The sequence below is a fragment of the Dasypus novemcinctus genome, chromosome 22 (genome assembly GCF_030445035.2).
Source record: "Dasypus novemcinctus isolate mDasNov1 chromosome 22, mDasNov1.1.hap2, whole genome shotgun sequence".
In the NCBI taxonomy this organism is placed as follows: domain Eukaryota; kingdom Metazoa; phylum Chordata; class Mammalia; order Cingulata; family Dasypodidae; genus Dasypus; species Dasypus novemcinctus.
In genome coordinates, this window is record NC_080694.1 from 44,511,575 (window position 1) to 44,538,055 (window position 26,481).

Genomic DNA, 26,481 nt, shown 5'->3' on the forward strand with positions numbered 1-26,481 from the left:
TTCCAGTGCCAATTTTACAGAAATGTTTCAAGGTTTCTTGGCTTAATAACAGAATCTTCATGACAGAATATATTAGCATTATGTTAAATAATTCCATTTTGATGGAGAAAAATCTTTATGACTGAATATATGTTAGCATTATGTTAAATAATTCCGTTTGATGGAGAAAGTGACTATTTAGGAAACACTGAAGGCCAACTAAGAACTAAGTTTTCAGAGTGAACCCTAGGTTTCACATTCATTTACAATAAGGAGTGACTGGGAAGAGCTACTCAGCAGGTTAACTAATTACTAATTAATTAGTTAATTGACTATTCGATATTTCTCTGTGTTTTGTTATAAGAAAAACAAATTGTATATGTCAATTTTATTTACAGTGAAGCTCAGAAATATTTCACTACTTACGAGTTGCATTGTGATTGAATTTAGCAGAAGAAAATTTAAAGCAGAGATGTAGAAACAAATATTTTTAAATTAGAATTGTTTGATGAGCATTAGCTATTAGAATATTAAGTTATTTGAAAAGCTGGAATATTCTGTTACTTGTATGTGTCTAAAGTTTTTATTGCTTGAATTTAAAAGCTGTGCCGTATTTTATTTTTTTAGGTTAAATTTTAATCATCAATATTTTCTCAAAGGCGTAGTGTCAAATCTCCCTATTAATTTTTTTCTTTAAATTAGATATAAATCCAATGAAGAGTATGTATATGTCCGAGGCAGGGGAAGAGGAAAGTACATTTGTGAAGAATGTGGAATACGTTGTAAGAAACCTAGCATGTTAAAGAAACACATACGAACTCATACAGATGTTCGCCCCTACCACTGCACTTACTGTAACTTCTCCTTTAAGACGAAAGGTATGCCACACCCATTGCTTCACTGTCCTTTTGTTTCTGCATTTAGTTAGTAGAGCTAAGAATCAACTTTGGGTATTCTTTGACAAAGGATACTGTAGCTTAAATAGACTAATATAAATTATATCTTGTCAACATCATAGTCTTATTTTCTTTATAAGTTTCTAGATCTCTTTGGAAAAAGGTATTTAATTATATACTTTTGGAATATATAAAATAAATATAACATTTAAAAAGGAGCAACTGCCCTTTTTAAACTTTTACTCCCCAAATTACAGTTGCATAACATGATGACTAATACATTTAAAAAATACTTGCCCTGGGGCTGAGGAGGAAAAGGAAAATTTCATGATCACAAGGAAATTCATTTGGGTGCTAAAAGATTAGAGAAAGATTTAAAATAAACCACAGTAAGTCTTTATAATCATTATATTCATGCTTTATTATCTAAATTTAGACATGTATAACCATTTCTTTTTCCATTATGCTCTTCACCCAAATGCTTGGTTGAATTAATTTTCAGCTTCAAGATTTTTCTAATTTTTCTACTATTTAATATGTATCTTTTATAAAGATAGAACTATTCAGTAAAATTATATTTAGCACCCTTTATGTTTTCTTTATATGTTTGTATTTAAATTGTAAGGCTTTATTATAGTGGAGGAAATTTACCCTGTATAGGTTTTCTGTTGCATATAATACAAATAAACTGCCATAAAATTTTTGCTGTCTCTCTTAGGCTCCTTTTCATGAATCAATATAATAATTAGTTACCTGGGATTTTAGTTTCATATACTATCCTTAAAAAAGTTAGACTCTCTTTAAAACAAAGCAATACAATCATGAAATATCTGTCTGAAGGACAGTTTCAGTAAATAGTTTATCAACCAGTTTTTTACAGAAACTATTTTTTTCCAACTATGTTGGCTGTATTCACCATTTTTGTTTTAAAGGTTGATCAACTCTTGAGCAAAATTTATTACATTTTTGGCTAGAAATTAAACATTTTATTGTTTTATTGGCATTTAAAAAGAGTTATAATATGTGACAGCTAAATAGCTTCAGTTTAGCTCTTCTTAAATGCCAGTAATACCTGAAACAAGAATGATGGAAAAACAAAATGTTCTTTTTCAGATAGCCTTGAGTATTTCCAAAAAGTTCCAAGAAATCACGAGGGCTGGGAGGAAGACCGATTCTGTAGTTCTTTGCAACGCAGAATTTTCCTTTTGAAGGTGAAGGATGGGTTCTGGGATGCTTTTCTGGTCCCAAGACAGACTGCTAGAATAAATTGCTTTGACCTTCTGGCCTAATTTATTGCTTTTCCATTGGTTTTGACCCTATGGATAGGAAACGTCTATTAATTTCCAATGTAAGGCCAGGAGTATATTTAAAAGGCTATTACTAATAAAAGATCACCAGATACAGAATGATGTCACTAAATACAAGAAGATCAAGGTATAATGTAAAAGATTCTCAATAGGAGGAAGAAAAGAAATCAGTGTATTTTAAAAATTGTAGTCATAAAATAAGGCCAAGGCAGGGAAGGAAAATCGAGATGTGGAAAACCAAATGAAGCTACAGAGATTTCTTGGCAAGGAAAAATATTATGAATCACCAAGTGAAATAGCTTAAGATAGCTTAAAATAACTTAGTGCTTGGTGAAATAAGTCAAAATAACATGAAGTAGAAGTTTGGATAAATGTGTCTTAGTGGTAGAAAGAGCATAACCACCCCTGGAGAAATTATGTCAGCAGTTTTCATATTTTATGTTTCTCTAATTAGGCCGCATACCTGAATTTACACTAAATTTTTGTTTTGTCAGATAACTTATGTAGAATTATGTAATACATTTATTTATTGGAAGGAGGCTACCCTAGCTAATGAAACTGGTGAGGAAAATATTAAAATTTAGTATTTCCCTCTTCTTGGCATCACAGTTCTCTTGTTTTAATAGTCAGCCTCCTGTTAGAAGTCTATCCTTTGTGACTATATGTAATATAGATTCTGTAGCACTTCTCAAAGGTAGTTAAATAACAGTGAACACTGTTTTTAGATTAGACCATAGGTTTTGCCTTGCTCTTGATTTGCTCCATTGTCCTAGCCAATCTGACGCTAATTCTCATTGAATGTGTCTGGTTATTAACTGAGAAAAACAGTGATGTTATTGGCATGCTATAGGAATATGGTACAGAAAGATCTCAATTCTGTTGGGAGAACGATGTTAGAAATTAATGCTACTGATGGTAATGCTTATGAATCTGTACGTCGTCATTTGTCCTCTTATATTATTTTATAAGTACACTTTAAAAATAATTTTAATTGATTTATTTTCACTATTCTGCTGTAAAGGTCAGTCAGCAAAAAATATTCAGTGAGCTTGCATCTCTGCAGGATTTAGTACCATTTATATTACAGAGAGCTAGACTCTGTATGTAGCTGTAGGAATCCAGAAACAAAACTGCTCACATGCTGTCCAGAAGATTAAGATAAATGTTTATTAAGTCTATCTATTAATACACAAAGTTTATAGCATCACTAGGGGATATTTGTATTTTAAAATATGCATACTTTGCATATTTTAAATGCAAATGATTTTATTTTAAATTATTTAGAATGTTTGTTAATAAGAAGAAATAATTCAAGTTAGGAGAAAATATGCTTTTCAGAAACTTACATTCCTAAAATTGCCTGGTTGCAGTTATAAATTAACTTCCTAAAAAGCAAATAACCTGTTATGACTGTCTATCTAGGGAACAGAAGCTTTTTGAAAGAGAATTATTAGTATAACTTAGAATTTGGTTTGTAATATTGTTAACATATGGAAAACATTTTGACTTAGAGAAGTTTTTTTTTTATGAATAGAAATTTTAGCCACATGAAGATGGCCAAACCATTTTTATCACTTCTAATATGTAAACTTTGAAGCATTCCAAAGAGTAGAGATTTGTATAATGCTCATAAATATCATCATCTTCTAATAATTGCTGACATTTTGCCATATTTGCTTCATTTTTTTTTTTTTCTAATAAAGTAAGTTTCAGACATGGCCAAACCATTTGAAACTAGGTGTTATCTCCATAATCACAGCAGTCAGGGTTTCATGGATCTTAGCTATCATCTGGTCCAGCCACCCGTCTTGCACTTGAATTCCTTCAGCACTCCTGCGGGATGCTGTAAGTTGGCTCATGCAAGAATGTACTATCTAGTAGAAGAATTGACTTGTTCAAGTGTGACCAGGTACCCTGGCTAAAGGCATTTTTAGTGGAATTAAGACTCAGTTTTACAAGGAAGGTCCTTCAGCTACCATAAGCTAAAAATCTAGACCAATTACTGAAACATTTGCCTGCCAAACTAAGTATTTAGGTTTTATTTCAGTGTTTTTCCATTTTCCCTGGCCAGTTGTTTTGTGGCATTACCCATTCAGAGCTGGTGGCACATCAGAAGAATCTGAGCTCTACCCTGACATTCCTGATCACCTGGGGAAGGCTTGCGCATTGCTTCCCAGTTAACCTAGGAATCCGCATAGTGACTGATACACTTGGAAACAGATCTTTAGAGATAGGCTTATGAGACCCCCTTTCTCAATATTGTGAACTAAAGCTAATGCAGGAAAGTCATTCCCCTGTTCTAAACGTGCAGAAATCCTGTTTATAATAACCAAAAATAGCTCTTAATAGTCAAGCTCAAAATTAAGAAAGGTAAATTCCCAGGTAGCAGAAATGCCACTCAAAGATGGCATGGTGAGCAGAAGTTAAAAAAGGAAGGACATAGGAGCCAAAACCAGGTATATGCTCAAAGACCTGGGGCTGTAATGCTTCTCCTGGGATGGAGTCCGAGACCCCTACAGTAAGCCTGACTCTCCTGTCCAGTGACCTTGGGCCATGTGGGAAAAAAGTTACCTGCTAAAAAGCAAATCCCTATACTTATGTCAGGCAAAAAAACTGGATCAGAGTCAGCAGGCTGAGACCAATGAAACAAGCCTTTAGGGTGCCAGGGAGAAATAATTGGAGAACTGCCCCATAGGGATATTTCTACCATCCTGGGTATTTGGGACTCCCATGGAAAATAGTATTGCTAAAGATAAGCTTACAGTAAGAATTTAAAAGCATACGATGTGGGAAGCGGAAATGGCTCAACTGATAGAGCATCCGTCTACCATATGGAGGGTCCAGGGTTCTATCCCCAGGCCTCCTGACCCGTGTGGTAAGCTGGCCCACGCACAGTGCTGTTGCGCATGCAAGGAGTGCTGTGCCACACAGGGATGCCCCATGCACAAGGAGTGTGCTGCGCAAGGAGAGCCGCCCTGCGTGAAAAAAAGCGCAGCCTGCCCAGGAGTGGTGCCGCACACACAGAGAGCTGATGCGGCGAGATGACACAACATAGAGATGCAGTTTCCCAGTGCTGCCTGATAATGCACACAGAAGAACACACAGAGAGCAGATAACTGGGAGGGGAGGGGATGGTGAGGGGAAAAAAAAGCATACGATGTAACAAACTACTATGAGAGCCAGCAGACACAACAAATGGAGAATTCACACTCTGGGGGCTACAGATTATAGTGCAGTCTGAAAGGGACTTTAAAATGAGTATATATAAAATGTTCTAAGAAATAAAAAAGGAACATAGAATAGAAACCATAAGGCAAAAATATTATCAAAGTAGAGGAGGCAAATTTTAAAAAGACATTATTAATAAATAATGAGGTTGTTAAAATATATGTATACCAATATTTTTTCCAGAGTTTTAGTCATTGGAATTGTATAACCACAATCTGTATTTCTGCTTGAAATAGGAATGGAATTTGCCAGAGTTGACAAATGCAATAGCAAAATATACTATGTAAGCTTAGTAAACATTCTTTTCCCTTAAGGAAATCTGACAAAACACATGAAGTCCAAGGCACATAGCAAGAAATGTGTGGATTTAGGCGTCTCAGTAGGTTTAATAGATGAACAAGATACAGAAGAATCAGGTAAGGCTTTTTTCCATATTTGTCATTAATGCTGTTTACACAATGTGCTGTTGTTTTGCATCCATACTTTCTGTTCCCACTGATACTGCTTCCTCTTCTGATTACCTTCTGTTTATACCATGCAATAAACTCCTAATCAGTTTTCTCATCTCTAAACCATATCCCTATTGATGCTAAATTAAGCTCCCTGAAGCATGTTTCTGATCATAGTACTCTCCTGCTCAAAAGCTTTCATCCATTCCCATTTGCCTACCAGATAAAATATGAACCTTTTGACCTTAAAAGCCCCTTGTAAGCCGGTGCCTGCCTGCTTCTTCACCCTGACTTCTCATTTCACTCTTTTGCCAACCTTAGTGCTTGACTTTCTTTCTTACCTGGCACTGCTCGGGCTCCACACTTGAGCGTCCCTTGGCACGTGTCCCCTCACTCCTCACGTGGGCATGGCCCCCACTTCCTGGCCTTGGTGAAGTCTTCTCTGATTTTCCCTTCCCATGTCACCTGGGAGGCAACTTTCCCCTTCTCTGAATTCTGATAGTAGTTTAATTTTCCTTTCTGAAAGTATTTAATCCTTTCTACCTTGTTTTGTGCTTATTTGAAGTGCATGCCTACCACCCCGCTGGGATTCTCCAGCACAGCTCTGGCAGTATTTGTGGAATGCAGCTTTCGTTTGATTCCCAAAACATTTATTATTTTGAAAAAGTTAACCTGTTGTTTTTTTTAACAGTGTTAACTCAACAGATAAAAATGTATTTATCTCCAACCAGTTCTGAGGGAAAATAACCCTGTTCATATGCTTTCACTTACCGAGAATGGAAATATCTAAACTCTTTTTAGGATTTATCAACAAAAGAGAAATTTTTTTTAAATAACATCTTACTGCTGATATGAGCCTTAAATTTAACATTTATTTGCTCTGTTTCATGTTAGTTTGGTGTAAAAAAATATTTCCAAAGAGAACATGAGGAGCACATCATTTAAAATATAGGCAAAAAAAAATCAAATGCATTTAATCCTACCTGACAACCAGAAACACACTAAATGAATCAGCCTGAATTTATTTCTAAAATTGCAAAAGAAATGACTTATGCCTATAGTGGTATAATTTATATGAATAAGTATTTTAAGCCTAAAGGAAGAACTGCTTTTAACCCTTTTTCAGGAATACATGTGTTAATAGAATGCAAAATTAATCATATAACCAATTTAGGAAAGGAGTTTTGTTTTATTTTTTCGTATTTTACAGATACTTTAATGCCTTGATAAATATTGGGGAGGGCACTGTCAGGACTTAAAAGTACATGTCACAGGTGTGGGTGTAGCTCCTGTGTACAAGTTCCCAGTTCTATCCCCACTACTGCCGTAAAAAAAAAAGTACAGGTCACTTTAATATATGTGTGACTTTTTTGTCCTAGGAACTTATTTATTAAAAATTGGATTTTGAACGGCTAGGAATTGAATTCTTTGTTGGTGTTAATGTCTTTGTTTAAAGGCACTTAAACTTTAATAAAATTAATTTAACTATAGTTCACTTCTTATATAAACAGTTCATTCCATTTATTTTCTGTTCTTTGCAGTCACACAATACATTAATTTAACTCTTTAAGTGAAAAAGTCCTTCCTTATTATTTATTTTACTTTATTAGTGTATTGAACAGTTCAGAAGTAAGAAGCTAGGGAAAATGTGTAACAGTTTCAGCAGTTATATTTGTAACCTACCACCTAGAAAAGACACAAAGTGTAAAGGTTACAGTATGAAACGTTATTATCTAACATGTAACTATAAAAGGCATTATTATTATAATATTTTACTTCTTCAAGAGGATGAGTCTTACAAAAACTAAAATGTCTGCTGAGACCTCTAAGTTATTAAGGGAAGGTAGTACATACATCCTAAATTTGCATAGGAATATTAAGTGTTGTTCTATTAATTATCATACATTGCTTAGATTGGCTGACTGACCAACTTGCATATCTATCTTTTCACTTCTCTATTTCTCATCTCATTTCAAAAGCATGTGAAGCAGGTCTTAGAATGTTACTCACACTTGATAGCCTAATTCTCTATTTGGATTAAAGACTTGTGAAAAAACTAGGTCAATTTTACCAGTTTTTCATAGAGCTAAATTTTAAGTTACCGTATTTCTGTGAATAGTGTGCTTAAATTTCTTCATGATTTACGAATAGAATATAAATGGATTTTGCCAAGTAGTATACCATATAAGAGACCTAATATTTATATACTAATAAAATATATACCTCTCCTTTTGCTTTATTATAGGTTTAGAATGAAGGTATAAATGTAGTAAATATTGTTTTAAACAAATGCTTGCTTTCCTTTTTTTATTTTTTAAAATATTTTGAGATTTTTAGATTTTTTAAATATAAAAAGAATATAAAAAATTTTATTATATGTGCATATATATTCATCACCAGAGTTGATTGTAAACATTTTTTCATATTTACTTTAAGTCCATCTCATAAATTCAGTACATGTTTTAAAATAATAAGCATTACACATATGGCCAGCTTTCCTTACCTGCCATTTCCAAATCACTCTTCTCCCCCCCTACCAAACACAAACACTAAATGGGCTTTAGAGATTGTTCTTTCAATTCATTTAACATATATGTATGTATGTAGTGTTGAACAATATGTGGTTTTGTTTGTGTTTATATTTTAAATTTACATGTATGGTACCATTTTGTCTGTATATCCTAGAAAATTAATTTTAAATTATAATTTAATAATTGGTCTCCAGAGAAGACTTAACCAATTACGCCCATTCTTAGCTATACCTAATATTGTCAAATTTTAAATTTGGGGCCCAATTTGATGGATGGTGGTATGTTGTCTTAATTTGTGTTTTCTTGATTAGTGAAATTACTGTAGTGAGGTTGGATTTCACTATTCTTCAATAAGAAGTTTACTCCATTAAATCGATAGTAATTAGAAATGGGGTTTTGCTTGGCAGTTCAAGTTTCCATTTCTGTAAGGGGTAAAACCCAGAAGACTGTAAATATGATGTAGTGCCTCCGAAGGGTGTACCATTTCTAGTCTAACACTAGGCTAGACTATTCTTCTCAGCCTCCTTTGCTCATTCTTCATCTCCTAAGCCTCTAAATGGTGCGGTGCCCCAGGCTATATTCTCAGACCTCTCTTCTTTTCTGAGCTTCTCCCCTAGGTGACCTCATCCAGTCTTCTGTTATGGTCTATCATCAATGGGCTGATGACTCCCAGTTTCATTCAGACTTGCATATCTAGCTGTCTCCTGTCCATGTCCACTTAGATGTCTATTAAGTACCTCAAGTTTGACATGCCCAAACTCCCGATTTACCCCTTACCTCGCGTAAGCTCCTCCATTCTTGCAGTCGTTTGACCAAAACTCTTAAAGGCATTCTTGATCCCTCTCTCTCTTTGCCTCCAGCCCAAGAGTAAAAGCTTTCGGCCCTTCCTTCAGAACGTATCTGGAATCCACCCACCTTAAACTACCTCTGCCATCTGCCCTGGCAGAGCAACCATCTTCTCTCACTATCTTGATGGTAGTAGCCTCCTGTCAACACAGTAGCCAAAGGGGTCTTTTAAAAGTAAAGTCACTCCTTTGCTGCAAACCCTGCCATGGTTTCTGTCCCATTCTGAGCAGGGCTCCAGCGCGCCCTGTGAGTTAAGCAGCCCACTCGCCCATCCTCACCACCCTCTCTGAAACTCGTCCCCACACCTTTCTCCCTGGTGCGCTCAGCTCCAGCTGCACTCATCTCCTGGCAGTTTCCTGAAACCCCAGCAGACTCCGGCTGTCGGGCCTCTGCATTTGTGTGCTCTTTAGGAATGCTCTTCTATCACGGCGGTAACTGAGACTTACCCCAGCAGTGTCTTCAGCTCTCTGCCCTCGTGCTGACTTACCAGCAAGGCCTTCCTGACCTCCGTGTATCAAGAACCACCCCGCTCTCGCACTGCCAACATTACTTATGCCCCTCACATATAGGGAAAGTTTGTGTGTGCGTGCATGTGTGTTTATCATCTGTTTCTTCTAATTAGAAAATAAATTACATATGACAGGGATCTTGTTTTGTTCACTGCTCTCTCTCCAGCTCTTTTGAATGGTACCTAGCAGGTAAAAGGGAGTAAATATTTATTGATTGAACAAATGAGTGGGAAAAAATGCTCTGTAATCTTTTAGGAAATAATTCGTTATTATTTTTAGAATTTTATGTTTTAGTTTTCCATTGAATTCCTTCACTAAAATCAAAGAGTAGCTGTAGTACAATAGTTAATGTCTTTACCAATGGACAGTGTTTAAGGTCCATGGTCCAAGTCGATATAGGTATTATTAAAATGATGATGGGATTTGTTTGTTAATTTGTTATTTATTATTGCTCATGGGATCAGGAGACTAGAAGATAATTTATCTGACTCTTCCTTTTCCTTATCTTTGGTAATGATCACTCCAGACTGGTAAAGATCTGTTCTATTTTTCATTAGTTTCAGAAAAGGTATGTTTATTCTCCCTTTAGAAGGATTCCTTTATTTGCATAGCACTCCAATACCTGTTCAATGTGTACCTCAGTGACTGCCCCCAGGAGCACCCAGTCCCTGGCTGTGATGTTGGGTGAACACAGACCTGCCAGGGTCATCACCCAGGGCCAAAGACCTTGGAAGGGCCAGTGAATAATAGCGATACCCAGGTCTTTTGCGATAGGACTGTTAAGGCTATTCTGGAGGAATGGCAAGGGATTTATTTCAAATAAAGAACCCATACATTACTTTATCTGAAAAAGTATTGGCACGGTGGTGGTGTAAGGGGGGAAGCATTCTAGGCAGTGGGAGTTATTTGGGGAGAGGCCCAGAGGTAGTGTGGAGAGAGGAATAGGATGCTGCATGTGAAAATGGGACAAAGGATGAGAGTGTTGGACAGGGGACAAACCTGGGAGGGAGGGAGGGAGGGAAGGTAGATAATACTGTGCCAAGGAGCTTCGGCATGGGAGGCAAGCCATTCTAGGTTGAAACTACTTATACTGAGTTATCATCAGGCTCTGCTATGGCAGTTTTCCCCAGTTTATTCATGCTTTGACACTTGACAATCATGATTTCTTCTTCCCTTTTTTAAAAAATCTGGTTGCGTGTCTTTTTGGTGTGTCCCTTCGTCCTGGGGCCTGCGCCTTTCTCTGCTGCACGGGTCTGAGATGACTTTTTTTTTTTTCTCCAGGAGGTCCCAGGGATCAAACCTGAGTCCTCCATTAGATAAATGGGAGCTCAAGGGCTTGAGCCACAGCCGCTTCCCCCAATCATTATTTCTTAGACATAATCTTAGTAGTACTGTTAATCTTCTCATCATTCAGTGGCATGTGTAGTATTTCTTTGATTAATAAAGTCTGATTTTTGTTGTTGTTTCAAAACCACTTAAAACCCATTACCTCTTTAGGAGTACATATATCTGACTTTATCCCTCATTATTTTCTCAAATGTTCTTGAACCAAGAAGTCAAAAGATAACAGGGCTTTTTTGCTGTGACCCTGGAATTTTCACTGTTGAGGTTTTTCTTGCTGCCACTGTTTTATTTTGTAATGAAAATTTAAGCAGTAATGACTCAAAAGAGCAGAATTTCATTAAGTGAATAGTCCCACTCAGCAGCAACAATATTAAATGGTACCGTGGAGCATAGTCCTTTTATCTTGACGAATGAGTGTGTTTTATAAACAAAGTACCTCAGTATATATTTCAAACATCCCTCATTCTCCACCAGATAGAGTTTAACGGTTTGGGTAAAAAGTCTGGTGTGATTTTTTTTCCTCTTTAACACACAGTTTTGTATGTATATGTATAAATGTACAATGGCTCGTTTGGAAATCTTGCTCGCTGTTTATTAAAACTAGGCAGCATTATTTCCCCTGGAGTTAATTTCTGCTGTGGCCTGGCATCTCTGCTCTGGAACCTTCCTTGTAGAATAGACTGTTTCAAAAGAGGAAGACCTGATTTGTTCCTACCTCAGTGTTTCTGTATGTATTTTAAAACTCTGCCCTTAACAGCTCTCTAAGGATGCCATCAGGAGTAGCAACAGATGTTATAAAGTTCTTCGTTTTATCATCAACTTTTATTTTTCAAGGAAAAAAGAAAATCATCTTCTATATGGGGAGAAGGTGACGTTGGGTGACTTTTAAAAAATTATGAATGAGTATCTTCAGGTGTTACTGTTTTACTCTTTGACATGCATTAGCTATGGGCAGAACAGAACTTGGGGGCCCTGAGGCTGGTCATTTTTGGGTGATTCTATGTGCCAGGCTCTGCTGCCCACTTCCTCCCACAGGGAGCCCCACACAGGGGTCAGGCTCCGGGAGCAGGTCCCTCTGAAGCTTCAGCTACTGCTGGATTCTCGGCCCATTCTTGACATTCCTGCCTGACCAGTATATTCTCTGTTTTGTAGGCCCAATAAGTGAAATTAAGCGATAAAATCATATGGTGTAACATAGAAAGTCTTTGAACACACAGGAACTTGCCGTTGTCTATCTTTAATGGTAAACCGCTTTATCAAAAGCTTTTGTGGTGTCATGGGGCTTTGAGATCATGTCTCATATTCTTTTTTTTTAACAGTTGAATAAAAACACATTTCTCAAATACTGGATACGTATACTTTATTTTTTTAAATCATACAATATACTACACAATATATTCGGTTCACAGTAATGCAATCATATAGAATTTGTCCTTTTGTGTCTGGCTTGCTTCACTCAATATAATGTTCTCCAGGTTCATCCATGTAGTCATATGACTTGACTTCTTACAGCTGCATAGTATTCCGTTGTGTGAATACATCACAGTTTGTTTATCCATTCATCAGTTGATGGACACCTGGGTTGTTTCCACCTTTTGGCAACTGTGAATAACGCTGCTATGAACATCAGTGTGCAGATGTCTGTCTGTGTCACTGCTCTCAGTTCTTCTGGGTATATACACAGTGGTGGTATTGCAGGGTCACGTGGCAAATCTATATTCAACTTCTTTAGGAACTGTCAAACAGTCCTCCACAGTGGTATACTGTTCTGCAGTCCCACCAACATCTCATATTCTTAATCTAAAGCAAATCTAACATGTCAGCTGCACCATGTCCTGCTAGAAGCCACACTGCAATTCAGTTCATTGCATAAGGTACCATGGCAGTTTCCACAGATTGCTTACCTTTATGCCAAAAGGTAGTGATTATGGTAGCTTTTCTGACACCTGTCCTCATTCCTCCACAGCTATCGTGATTGAGGGAAATCTTGTCTAGCTATATGTAAACTGAAATCTTAACTCAGTAAAAGCACCAGCTGAATATCCTGTAGCCACCTTTGTTTTCCTAAACACAGTTGGAATGTCTTTTAATTATGCTATTAGATTACGAAGCCTACTATGTGATAAAGTGGTTAAAGGAAAATGTAGCCAAATTCAGGAGCCAGGTATCTTTTACTGTAAAACATCAAGTCTTGGTCAAATGAAAATGTGTGACATTGTGTCCTCCCTGGTTATGGAACAAAGTTCCTAAGGAGTTTTGAGAGCCATACTGGGTTTTTCTCATCAACAGCATAGTCATTATGTCAGTGACTGCTGATGTCTCCATAGAGTGCCTTAAGGTTTGGAACATTTCTATGAAAGGCAGACATAGCTGAAAAATCAGTGATAACAGAATATGTCAGATCACCACATTAAGTTGAATCTTGATTTATCTGAGATGTGGGAAATGGGGTAAATCTTAAAAGTGGGTGTCATTTGGAAGACCTGATTCTAAACCCATGTGGAAGTTAGAATTTCCTCCCATACTAAACAGACTGGTACCCAGAAGCCTAAGAATAACATTGGGGTGTTTAGCAGACAAATTTGGAGCCTTGATCATTTAATTGTTCTTTTCTGTGGCACAGACATAATCATCACCAAAGTTGTCATCTTTCTGCTTTCAAGCATTCATTCTAGTTTCTAACCACTTACTAAATACCAGACGGTGTTAAACAAAAACACCCCAGTATAATATTAATTTTTTAAACTTCTTTACCATTTGGTGGTATTCTGGTCAGCTGGTGGCTTTCTGGGAGTTGACCCAAGTCTTTTGCTGCTATGTTTGTAGCTGGTTATTCCTTCCCATCTGCCTTGCTTTGTTTCTTACCAGAGGTTTACTCCAGATTTATCCCTTCTCAACTTCAGTGTTGTCTTTCCTGACACCCTCTTCAATCTTTTCTCTTTCTAAAGATCCTAAACCCGTCTCCACCAGGCAAACCACACAAAACCCAGAGTGTGGATCACCAGTTTAATGAGTGTGTTCTCTGGTTGATAGTTAAAAAGTGTTTATTATAGGTTGACACCAAAGTGGTATGATGAAGGACCAAAGCCATATGATCTTCTTCATTCTTTACTGCCCTTAGCAGCAGTGGGCTGGAGAGCTGCCCATTTTATTCTTTAACAGGTGAATTCTTATTCTAATTTGCAAATGGAGTGGATGTAGCGATGGGAAAAGTTCATTCTGAACTAAGCAGAGGGAATTATAAACTTTATTAAGCTAGCAATTAAAATGTGGACATTTGGCATTTAAAAGAAAGAAGTTTCTAGTTAATTTAAAACTAGCAACTCAAGCTGTACTTATTATAGTATATGCTCATAAAAAGTGACCTCCTCCAAGCCCCCTGCACCCTTCCTTATAGTCTTGTCAAGGAGAATTATATAGTCTCAGGAATTTTGTCCCAGTGTTCTTAGGGTATTAGTGACTACTTTTTTGTTCTCTCCTTTTGTGTCAAAAACTCATGCCGCCAGCTATTTGCTTTACATGCCTTGATCCAAAGTTTTTTTTTATCAGCAGAATGCTGGCTTTCAGTGCAAGGAATGTTAATATGTTCCCTCAGCTGCCAAATTGGGAGAACAGTTTAATATGGCAGAGGGCAACTAGTGACATTATTCTCGTTGGAGTTCAAGTATTTACCATAATATCTGTAAGAGGATGATATTTTAATAACAGCATTTAAAGGCTATTATCACATTTAACCTTAAAAATAGTTTAAGTGAATTATATAAGTATATTAAGGAAGTCTAGAAGTTTCTAAATAAACCTCTAGAACATTTTCATATCATCAGGATTTTCGTAGAAAACAATCTTTTTAAAGAAACATTTCCATGGCACAAAATGAAGCCATAATACTTCTTAGGATTTGTTTACAATAAAGCCGTGTTCATCTCATTAATGAACTACACAGATAGGAGTTTTTTGAATCACTTTCTAAAATCAGCAGACATTAAACTCTGGCCTGCTATGTTATTAATGGTGTTTTCATCTTAAAAAAAAAAAAATCCATTGTTGCAATAGTTGCATGATTAAAAATAAAAATTCTCCAGATTGCTCTTGTTTGGATTTCAAAGTAATACTTCTAAGTGTATGAGAAAAACAAACCACAATGCCAAAAGAAAGGAAATACTGAACGTGGGGGGTGGGGTGCTGCAGTCACCACGGAGCTGGGGGCTGCTTTCGTCAGTCGACTCCGCCAGCAGGTGTCGCTGTCTGGCAGGGATGGTAGGGCAGGGTGCCCTCCACCCAACTGCTCATCACAAGATGATTTTTCAGATAAATCTTTAAGGAAGTTGTTCAGCATAAACTTATCAAAACACTTTTGAAAAAAAATTTATTGCTGTTTATCACATTCCGCTTTTGTGCTCATGAATTGAAATTCATAGAAACTAACTTGAATTAATTTTGTGCTTTTGTAAAAGCCAATATTTTATTGGAATGATGATGGGACTCCTAAATGCCTAAAAACCCTGCTTTAAATTCTGGCTCTGATACTTTCTAGCCATGTGTAAGTTTCTCATCTTGCCTGTATAAGATGGGTTTGATATCAGCTCTGTCACAGGGGTGGTGGTCAGGTTTAAATATAATGCTGTGGTGCCATTGTCGGCAAACGCTTTCTGTGAAGGGCCTGATAGTAAATAGTTTAGGCTTTGTGGGCCAGACATTCTCTGTCACAACTACACAGCTCTGCCATTGTAGCACAAAAGCAGCTGTACATGGTATGTAAACAAATGAGCGTGGCTATGTTCCAATAAAACTTTATTTGCAAGAACAGGCAGTGATGTAGATTTGGCTTTCAGGTGTAGTTTGCCAAGCCCTGATCTAGTAGATACTCTGTAGAGTATAGTGGTTTCTGTGTATTAAGTAATATGAAGTAGCAAAATGAGCATGTCACAAAGTCATGTGAATACATTTTTGGAATAGTTAACAAAGTCCTTTCTCCTGTATTTGCTGGCTATATGGTAGCAGACAAGTCACTTTGCCGTCTGGATCGTCATCAGCAGAACTTCTGATTCAGTGTAATAGTCGTCTTTGGGGGATAGGGATCGGGGTTCAGGGGGTCAGGAAAATTAATATAAAAGGCTTTTATTAGCATGAATCCAAACAGAGCAGAGTTGTCTGGGCTTGGTTTTGCTGCTGTAGTTACTTAAAAGGATGACATTGTCTTCTGTTCATTTAAGCTATCCATTTTTATCATTTTTCTGGTACTCCAGAATATCAATCATGTTTAACCAAATGTGTAAATGAACTGAAATTCATGTGCAGGTTTCCAAATTTTGACAGTGGTCTTTTCTTTCAAGAATATCCAGACACAGTCCATTCAGAGAGATAAACATTATTCTCTCACTATCTTGTAAAATAAAACTGTGGAAAGGAAGCCAAGCCCCAGCTGAGTGCTCTTTAAGCTGTAGGCACGTGGCTTTTTCCAGGAAGGAAGAGGGAAGAAAAAAGGTCGAGGGAAGCTACCCTGCATGTCTTCCCATTTCCAATCCTGATCTGAAATCTGTCATGCAAAATCAGATTAAAGTGGAGCCAAATAGTTTTACATGACCCCCTCCATACCTCCTTTTAAAAAAAAATGTTCTTTTTAAATAGCATACAATGAAAGTAAATTCAGGCTATTTCCTGAATATATATGTTAATTTACAAATTGTAATTATTTTTAAACTTCCATAGTTGTTATAAAATACAGCATACTTCTTGTGAAATTAGAAACGTTCAATGATTAGTTTACATCCTTCTTGGGGACGGCATTTTATTTGTTCCACTGTCATAATCTAATGAAACTTTTCATGTCTCTACCTATAAACACTGAACTCATGCACATTTATAATGATTATAATGCATTGTTGGCCTTTTATTCAGGCAGTTCTACAGATTTTTACAACATGGCACTTGAATGTGGAATATTTAGCACCTACTCAGGAGACAGATGGATCAGGGTTTGAATCACAGCTCTGGTGCTGGTGGCCTGTGGACCCAACACTTTAAAATAATTAATTGTGTTTTTAAACTGTTTTAATCACTCATTGAGAAATAGCCAAATCCTTAAATGAGTCCTTGTTTAATTGTGATCAAATAGTATTGGTTTGTGTGCTGTTGAGCCAGGTCCTCTTAGAGTATACATGGCTAGAGCCAGGGAGAGCCATTTATTCATCATCTATTTAACTGGATAAGAAATGGTGGGCAGAAGTTAAAAAGAGATACCAGACAGGAATAGTATTAGGTGGTAAACATTTAAAACATGTATATAGTTTAGGTAGATTTGGGAGAAGTTTGTTTTGCTTTTGAATTATCCCAGAGAAGTGTTGGGATTGATTTCAAGAATTATTTCCTATTAAACAATAGACGGGGGGAAAAAATTACTTTATCAGAAGGAAAAATCTTGATTTGGAGTAGAAAGATAGTGAGGTGGATATGGTACATGCTTTTCTGAATAACACCAAATATTGGTATCAAGAAAATAAACAAAGACCCTGTAGTATTGGCAAAGAATGGGAGTTTTGGCTTAATACTTTTTTTTTTTAAAAAGATAGTTTTAGTCTTATGGAAAAGTTGTAAAAGTAGTATAGAGAGTTCCTGTGTACACTTCACCCAGTTTCCCCATGAGCTAACATCTTAGATAACCATAAACATTCATCAACACTAAGATTAGCCTTGGTTCAGTATTAACTCTAGTAGAGAATGTCATTAGATTTCACTTTTTTTTTTCCCCACCACCATTTCTCTGTCCCAGGACCCGGTTCTAGAATCTCTTAGCACAGTTCCTCGTGTCTCTTTAGTTCCCCCAGTGTGTTCCTTCACCTTTCTTGTCTTTCATGACCTTGACTTTTAGCTAATATGTGATGTGGGCTGAATCTTATCATAGGAAACACTGATGGAAAAAGTTAGTACTTCTCTTAGTAAAAAAGAGAAAAGAGGCGGTGGTGGTGTAAATGTTGGGTGAATATTAGTACTCAGAGGACAACTGAAATATGTCTAAAGTTCTGTTCCAATATTAAGGGAAATTACTTTGCATACAAATACCAAATGTCATCAGTTTTTTTGTTTTTATTCAATAAATAGAAAAGATACCGAAAAAGAGAAAAAGAGCTCAGGTAAAGAACTATATTGAGCTCTTGGTTTATTGGGTTTTTTTTTCCTATAGCTCTTATTTTGGAGATTTTTCAAGTGTAGTATTTGAGACCTTAGTTTCTGATTGTCTTTACAGAATGCCCCCTGCCTGCCTCTCCTCTCTTGAGGCTCCTTTCCTGTTCCCCATTCTTAACAAGCAACCCTGCCTGTGCCTGCCTCCATCTGTGCTCCACTTCTCTGACTTCCCACTGGACTTGCTGCATTTTCTTATCCAGGTCGTTCTCCTCAACTCGATCACAGCCTTTTTGTTGGTGGGGCCCTTGTCTTTTTTATTTTTGATGGTGCTACCAAACTTACAGAAAATAAAGGATTGCATTTTTTTTCCCCACTTGCAAAGCACACTGTAACATACCCTCTTGGCTCTTTTTATTAGACGAAAAACAAAGGTTCAGTTACGAGCGCCCTGGCTACGACATTGATGAATCTGATGGCCCAGACGAGGACGAGAACGAAAACGAAGATGACGACGAGGACAGCCAGGCCGAATCGGTGCTGTCAGCTGCCCCCTCGGTGACGGCCAGCCCACAGCACCTTCCATCCAGAAGTGGCCTTCTGGACGCCGCAGGTGCCGATGAGGAGCTCAGGACCAGCGGCGGCTTCTCTGGGGTGCACACGGACCCCAGGGACATCCTGCCCAGGGTGCTGCTCACCAAGATGACGGTGCTGAGCGCAGCACAGTCGCGCTGCGGTGGCGAGATGGGGTCCCCAGAGAAGGCCAGGCAGCAGGCCCCGGAAGAGGAAGACGAGGCCGTCACGCATGTGGACCTTTCCAGGCTGCCCAGGGCTGCACCCAGGTCCCCGTGGTCTCAGATGTCCATCGACTACCCTGAATCGGATGAAATTCTGAGGAATTCTGTGGCAGCAAAAGCTATCGCACAGGTAAATGACTTTTTTTGTTGTCTTCTTTTTCTTTCTTTTTTTTTTAGCATATTAAATGTGAGAGACTTAATGGCTTAAGAGAATAACGAATGTACTTGGCAAATTAATTATGGCCAAATCAGTTTGTACACCATTATGTAAAGATTTTATATTATATTAGGGACAAAGGGCATTCACATCCTCTGGAGCCCTGTTAGGTATTTTAATCAAAGTTCACGTATTGTACTGTAAATCTGAAGGAACCAAATGGTTCTTGAAAAATAATACCTATTATTATTTGTTAAAATTTTGAAATTAAAAATATGTTTGCTTCCAATGAGAACATGAACCCCAGGACATATTTGTCCCATGGCCTACCCTGAGTAGTTTTTCCACTGGTATCGAAGTGATGATCCACAGTAAATTATCCAAACCTTTCACACCTCGCCCTCATTGGCAAGGAAGCTACCGTATTCTATGGCAAAGCTGGCGTGACCTAAAAAATGTGAGAAGTTCAGTGTGCTTGAGTGATTAAGTTGCTGCTGCAGCAGCTTGGGTAACACTCCTGCCCATCTAGCCCAGGGCCAGACCCAGGCTTGGAAGGCCTGCGAGGTGCTCTGAATGCTTCTCATCTCACTCCTGACTGTCTCGGGAGGACTGGTTGGTCTGTTCAGAATCCGTTCTTCTTTCATTGCTAGCTCCCATATCTCTAGTATGTGTATTTTTTTCTTCAAAAATTTTTTTGTCTTTTTAAAAAAAAGATAAACAGATTACACAAAACGTTATATTAAAAAACATCAGAGGTTCCCATATACCCCCTCACCCCCCCTCCCTCTCTTCCCACATCCACATCCCCTTTCATCAGTAAGGCACGTTCATTGCATTTGGTGACTACACCTGGAGCACTGCCACACCGCGTGGACCATAGTTTACATTGTAGTTCACACTCTTCCCCAATTTCCCCAGTCCATCCAGTGGGTTATGGCAGGATTCTATTATGTATATTATAGTAGAATTTCTTTCTAAAAAATGAAAGTAAGAGGAAGAAAAGTAAGGACTATAAGAGCTTGGATTTCTGCAGACTACTTAGCTTAATATAGCTCTCCTATTATTAAAAATAAGTTAATATTAAGATAATCTTGAGGTAGAAGGGATGATGGGCAAGATTTATCCTTTGCAATTGTATTTCATTATATTAATTTTGGTTCATCCATGCTTTAAACAACTCTCTTCCCAAGTCTCTCCTGCACCTACTAATACCTAGAACCATGTGGTTTTTAGTAATGTTTTAGAAAGTCACTGAATGTAAAAAGGATGGATAGATGGACGCACATTATAGGTCAGCGACTCCTAATCTCTAAATGGTCTGCAGCCAGTGGTACCGGCAACGACAGCAGCTACAATGACAACATAAGAGTATTGTGGCCTCTACACAGGATTGTTCTCGGTATAAAATGAGATGATGTCTAGGAACTTGTTTGAAAAATGCAAAATGCTATACAAAATGTGTTGCTGTTATTTAGACTAGAAAATAAAGGGATTAAAGATGTAATAGGTTGTTTTAGTGGTAAGTTTATTTTTAAAAATCAAAACACAATTTCATAGCAAGCTTATAATTTTTATAAAATACAAATGGACGTATTTTACCTTATCAGGGAGAATAGGTTTTGCACCAGCATTTTAGCAACTCCGTTATGATGCTTTGCTTCATTTTCTCCGAGGCTCTACTACAAAGGATTGCTCACTCTTGTCTTTCAGAATGCGTCATCTGTGAGGCTGCCTCCTGCAGCCGAGCCTGGCCCCCAGGCAGCCGTGGGGGCTCCTCCTGGGACCTCGCCTCACGCTGACCCTCAGGAACAAAAGCAGCAAATGACGCTACAGACTGCAGGCTTGCCTTCGCCCCACACTCATCTGTTTAGCCACCTCCCCTTGCATTCCCAGCAGCAGTCAAGGACACCGTATAATATGGTTCCAGTTGGGGGCATCCAGGTGGTCCCCGCCAGCCTCACGTACTCTACGCTGGTACCCATTCAAGCTGGGCCTATGCAACTTACGATCCCCGCCGTCAGTGTGATTCACGGAACCATGGGCACTGCTGGGGACACCATCACAGACGTTTCCAGCACTGCAGATCCCACGGGAGTGGCTGAAGTAAGCAGTGTTGTGCCATGTATTCCCATTGGCCAAGTCCGCGTGCCTGGCCTTCAGAACCTCGGTACCCCAGGCCTGCAGCCACTTCCGTCCTTAAGTGTGGACACGGTCAGTATTTTAGGCCTAGCCAACGCGAGCATGACCCCGCAGGGACGCCCGCCAGGGCTCGCTCTGAATGCTGTCGGCCTGCAGGTCCTAGCTGCAAACCCTTCCTCACAAAGCCACCCCAGCCCGCAGGCACACATTCCCAGCCTCCAGATCGTGAACATCGCCTTGCCTGCTTTACTTCCCTCCGTCGGCCAAGCGCCTGTCGACGCCCAGGGAGCTCCTGAAATACCAGCCTCCCAAAGCAGAGCGCGGGAGACGCACCCCAAGCCCACGTCGGGAGCCAGTGCCAATCAGGTCAGCAGGACTGAATCTCCTCAGGGGTCACCTCAGGTCCAGCGGGAAAACGCAAAAAATCTTCTAGATCCGTCTGTCCCGGCAAGGGACCAGGTGAGGCTGAATGGCCCAAAGGAAACGGCCATGGACAAGGCCACCTCAGTTAATCACGTGACGCCAAAGCGGGAACTCGCCTCCGTCCAGGGCACACGAGTGTCCCCGAGCGAGCCTCTGCAGGCGGCCCAGCCCGACGTCCACGTGGAGCCTCCGGCCCGCCAGGCGCGCTCTCCCGATGGACAGGCGCACCGGCCTGCTGGGTCACCCCGGAGGCACGTCGCCATGCAGTTCAGCGACGCGAGCAGCGATGACGATGAGGACAGGCTTGTAATTGCAACCTAGTGGCTTTTGTATTTTATTTTATTTTTATAACACTTAAAGGTTTTTTTGAAAACCCTCCTTTCCTTAAGCACATTTTTCTGACATAAACTCATTACTAATCTTTGTGCAATCATGAACTTTTGACCAATAATTGTTTTGTGTCAGCTCCAGCCATTTTTGTACATGTTGTATAGACAATTGTGCCTTTTAGGAGTTTTATGTTTAGAAACTGTACAAATTGTTGAATACCTATATACATAAAATATATATTATATATGTATATGAAAACCAGGTAGTTATTTGTGTTGAGTAAGAAAAACCTTGTCAAATAAATCACATGATTAAATTATATGTTGCACTGTTAAATATGAATTTTTATGGTTGTGGGGCAGAGTTTCTGTGTACAAATTAGTATGTAAACTCCATATTTATTGTATTCAGATTAGTCTTTGAAAATGGGTCTGTCCTTCTTGTGTAAGACAGTATCTTTACAATTCAGACGGATTTTCTGTGTTATGAAATGTTTCAGTAAAATGTTGTTTACTGACTTTACCATTGTTTTGTTTGTGCCTTCTTTATGCCATCTAGTGATCAGTCACCTACATTCGGAAATAGCACTAGGTTATATTTTTTACACACTCGCCCCACCCTTATTTTTGAGAAACAGAAGCTTTGGTGAAGTGGTTCTACCATGTGAAACTAACTGAAATCAATGCAAATGAGAGCGCTGTTTTTCTTTCTTCTGAGGAGTAATTTTGTTATTAACTTATTAAAAGATTCGATGTTTAAGAACATTTTTTGTAAGTAAATATAACACTCAATCTGAAATGGGCAAAACTCCTAAATTTCTGCAAAAGTAAAAGAAGTGACAGCCTTCCTGAGAGCTTGGCTTAGACAAAGCGCGCGGCCCCGTCCTCGGGCTCCGACTCCAGCTCTGTTTGCTGAAGAAAGGCTCCGCTCCCTTCCCGTCCTCCTTGTTCCCCCAGAGAGGTTTGTCTGATACCAAACCACAGAGGATCCAGGACTTAGGGAAGACCCAAATTCAGATTTTGCAGTGACTTAAGTGACTCTCTGTGGAAATGACTCGTTGCAGTCCTGGGCAGTTAACTGCCCTTACTCATTGAGAAAAGTGGGGGTGGAGGGTGGATACTGTGACTGTAACTCCCACTGCAGTAATGTGCAGTATCACATAGCATCGCAGATGAGATCTTAGTGAGAAAATATTTTCATGTTGGAATTTGAATGACACTGAGCACATCACTAAAGGATTTTTCAGGGGCCTCTGAAAAACTAAATTCATGGGGATGTAAGGGATATGAAGTTGCTGAGACAACAGAGCATGGGAAGAAGTATTCTGAGGAGTTTGGAGTCCCACTGCTGGACCGCTCTTGCTTCTGTGCCTGGGGAAGGCACCTGCCATCTCAGGGCCTGCATCGCCCAGTCTGTCATCTCCAGGCTGCCCTCCAGCTCCGGCAGATCTCAGCATCTAGGGTGCTTTAGATGCAGGCTTCAATTGACAGCGACACTTTTCAGAAGCGAATTTCCACAGAATAAGTAACAAAACTCTCTAAAACAGTAAAACTACATTTTGTATTCTGGAATAGATTAGAAAAAAGTTGTGGAAACTTGTAGGAAATACATGTACTGCTCTATCAATATAACTTGTAAATGAAGTCCATTATCTGTCTAATTTGTCAGAATTAATAACAAATTTTAACTTCATGTCATGCCTTTGCATTATGCTTTTATTACCTAAAATTTTCAGTCTAATATTCTTAATTCCATAATCATTTTTAAGTACATGATTTCCCTAAATTCAAATTAATGCTCAGGATTTCAACACTGAATTAAAAAAAAAAATTGTATAGAATGTTCCTAATTTGAAGAATTCCTGCATTTAGCCAAATCTAAATGTTTGGGTAGGGTTGGATGCTCCCATAAAAATGTCATAATGCAATAATATACCTTAAGCATATTATGTTCACTTGTTTTTTCAAGATATACTGTAGTATACACACCTTAAATATTAATAACTTTAATGTTTTCATGCTTTTAAAATATTTTGCTAGTATGTGAAAATATACAACTATTGAAATAGGAAACATTTACCAAAATCTGAACCATTGTATTCTGAAGTGAACAAAGCACATAAGGAATTGCTCTAGTTAATTATGAACTGAAGAGCACACTATCTGTTTGAATTTCCCAAATACAAAAGACTTTCAAGTAATGTAATTCAGAGAACTGGTGAGACTGTATTTGACTTTTCTTCTGTTCTACTGTCATAAAAGATCCTAGTCAGTACAGGACTAGAGCACAGTGACATAGCAGGTCTATTAGATAAATTATTGGCAAAAAAGATAAAAAAACATAATGGGAAGCAATTTCAGTGTCAGTCTTGTATGAATCCACTGCAGTGTCACCATCAAAAGTGCTGGATGTAGCCAAAGACTCAAAAGTCACTTTTCTAGTTTTCAAAGGTTATTACATTTGCTTTATGAAAATGTGTTAGGAGTTAATATAAATCAAGGACATTCAAAGAAATTATTTTCATTCCCCAAACCTCAGGCCACAATAATAATTTTTTGAGAAGGCCAATGAACAGAATATCTAATATATCAAATATTGCCCTTTTTTATTTTATAATACAGCCATGATTTTCTTTTCACATAAACATAAATAACAGTTTTCTCATTCGTTAATCCTTGACCTGAGTAAAAACAATGGCATGTAGCAAGGCTTACGGAGTAAGATCATATTTTTGTAGGAAGACTGTCAAGACAGTTAAGATTTCTTAGGTCTAATATAACATCGATGCTCTTGTTGACTTTGTTTTTAGCCTTACACCCTTCCCCCCCAGATGACTCCCTTGTCTGCTCATTTTTTCTTGCTATTTGCACACTCGTAGTCTGCTCATTTTTTTGCTTGTCTGCTTGTTTTTTCTTTAGGAGGCACTGGGACCTCTCATATGGGAGGCAGGCACTCAACTGCTCAAGCCACATCCCATCCTTGCTCGTTTGTTTTTACTCATAGTCGGCTCATTTTTTTCTCACCGTCTGCTTGTTTTTTTGCTTGTCTGCTCATTGCTTATCTTCTTTAGGAGGCATCAGGAACTGAACTCAGGACCTTCCATGTGGGAAGCGGGTACTCAGCTGCTTGAGCAACATCCGCTCCTTTAACCTTAAGTTTTGAAATCAACTTTAAGCAATGCCAAAAAGGTGACTTTCATTAGAGTAATTTTATCTCAAAAACCATCTCTAAGTTCTGAACACAAGATGTTAAATCTCCCTGGGAGCAGAATCTTCTCCCAACCCAGCCTACCATGACTTTGGGGAATTATCTATTAAATAGTCAATGAAGTCTACTGGATTGTATTTATATTTTAATGATAATCACGCCCTGCTATCATTACCAAAAAAGAATAGAGGGAACAAATGTAAAGCAAGAATAAGAAAATATTTTTCTCTACAAATCAGAAAATCTGAAACTCACAAGGCATTTACTTCACAAGTATGCTATTTGGGAATTTAGTTCCTTACATACACATGTGCAGTTGATCTAAAACCCTGCATGTACAAAGTTCAGTGCAAGGCACAAAGTAGGTATAAAAGTTAAGCCAGAAGGAAGCAGATGTGGCTCAACTGATAGAGCATCCGTCTACCATATGGAGGGTCCAGGGTTCAATCCCCAGGGCCTCCTGACCCGTGTGGTGAGGTGGCCCACGCACAGTGCTGCCGCGCACAAGGAGTGCTGTGCTAAGCAGGCGCATCCCCACATAGGGGTGCTCCACGCTCAAAGTGTGCGCCCCACAAGGAGAACTACCCTGCGTGAAAAAAATCGCAGCTCTCCCAGGAGTAGCACCTCATACACAAGAGAGCTGACGCAGCAAGATGTTGCAAGAAAAAAGAGATGCAGTTTCCCAGTGTCCCCGGATAATGCAAGTGGATGCAGAAGAATACACAGCGAATGGACACAGAGAGCAGACAACCGGGGAAGCGGACTAGGCCCAGTGGATAGGGCATCTGTCTACCACATGGGAGGTCCGCTGTTCAAACCCCGGGCCTCCTGGACCCATGTGGAGCTGACCCACACGCAGTGCTGATGCATGCAAGGAGTGCCGTGACACGCAGGGGTGTCCCCGCTTAGGGGAGCCCCACACGCAAGGAGTGCGCCCCGTAAGGAGAGCCGCCCAGTGTGAAAGAAAGTGCATCCTGCCCAGGAGTGGCGCCGCACACATGGAGAACTGACACAGCAAGATGACACAACAAAAAGAAACACAGATTCCCGTGCCGCTAACAACAACAGAAGCGGACAAAGAAGAACATGCAGCAAATGGACAAAGATCAGACAATGGGGGGCGGGCATTGGGGGAGAGAAAGAAAAAATAAATCTTAAAAAAAAAAAGAGCAGACAAGGGGGTAGAGAGAAACAAAATCTTTAAAAAAATAAAAAAATTA

At 38.7% G+C, this 26,481-nt stretch overlaps 1 protein-coding gene across 6 annotated transcripts in view; it reads left to right on the plus strand.

Annotated features, from left to right (window-relative positions):
* The window catches only part of HIVEP1 (HIVEP zinc finger 1), a 146,380-nt gene extending 123,804 nt beyond the window's left edge, over positions 1-22,576 (plus strand). For all 6 annotated transcript variants that reach the window (XM_058285228.2, XM_058285232.2, XM_058285229.2 and 3 more), the window contains 4 exons: positions 682-857; positions 5,725-5,826; positions 18,630-19,135; positions 20,873-22,576. In XM_058285228.2, coding sequence (XP_058141211.1) covers positions 682-857; positions 5,725-5,826; positions 18,630-19,135; positions 20,873-22,045 — 1,957 coding nt within the window. In that variant the 3' untranslated portion in view covers positions 22,046-22,576. The remainder of the gene's footprint in view (positions 1-681; positions 858-5,724; positions 5,827-18,629; positions 19,136-20,872) is intronic.
* The last annotated feature ends 3,905 nt before the right edge of the window (positions 22,577-26,481 follow it).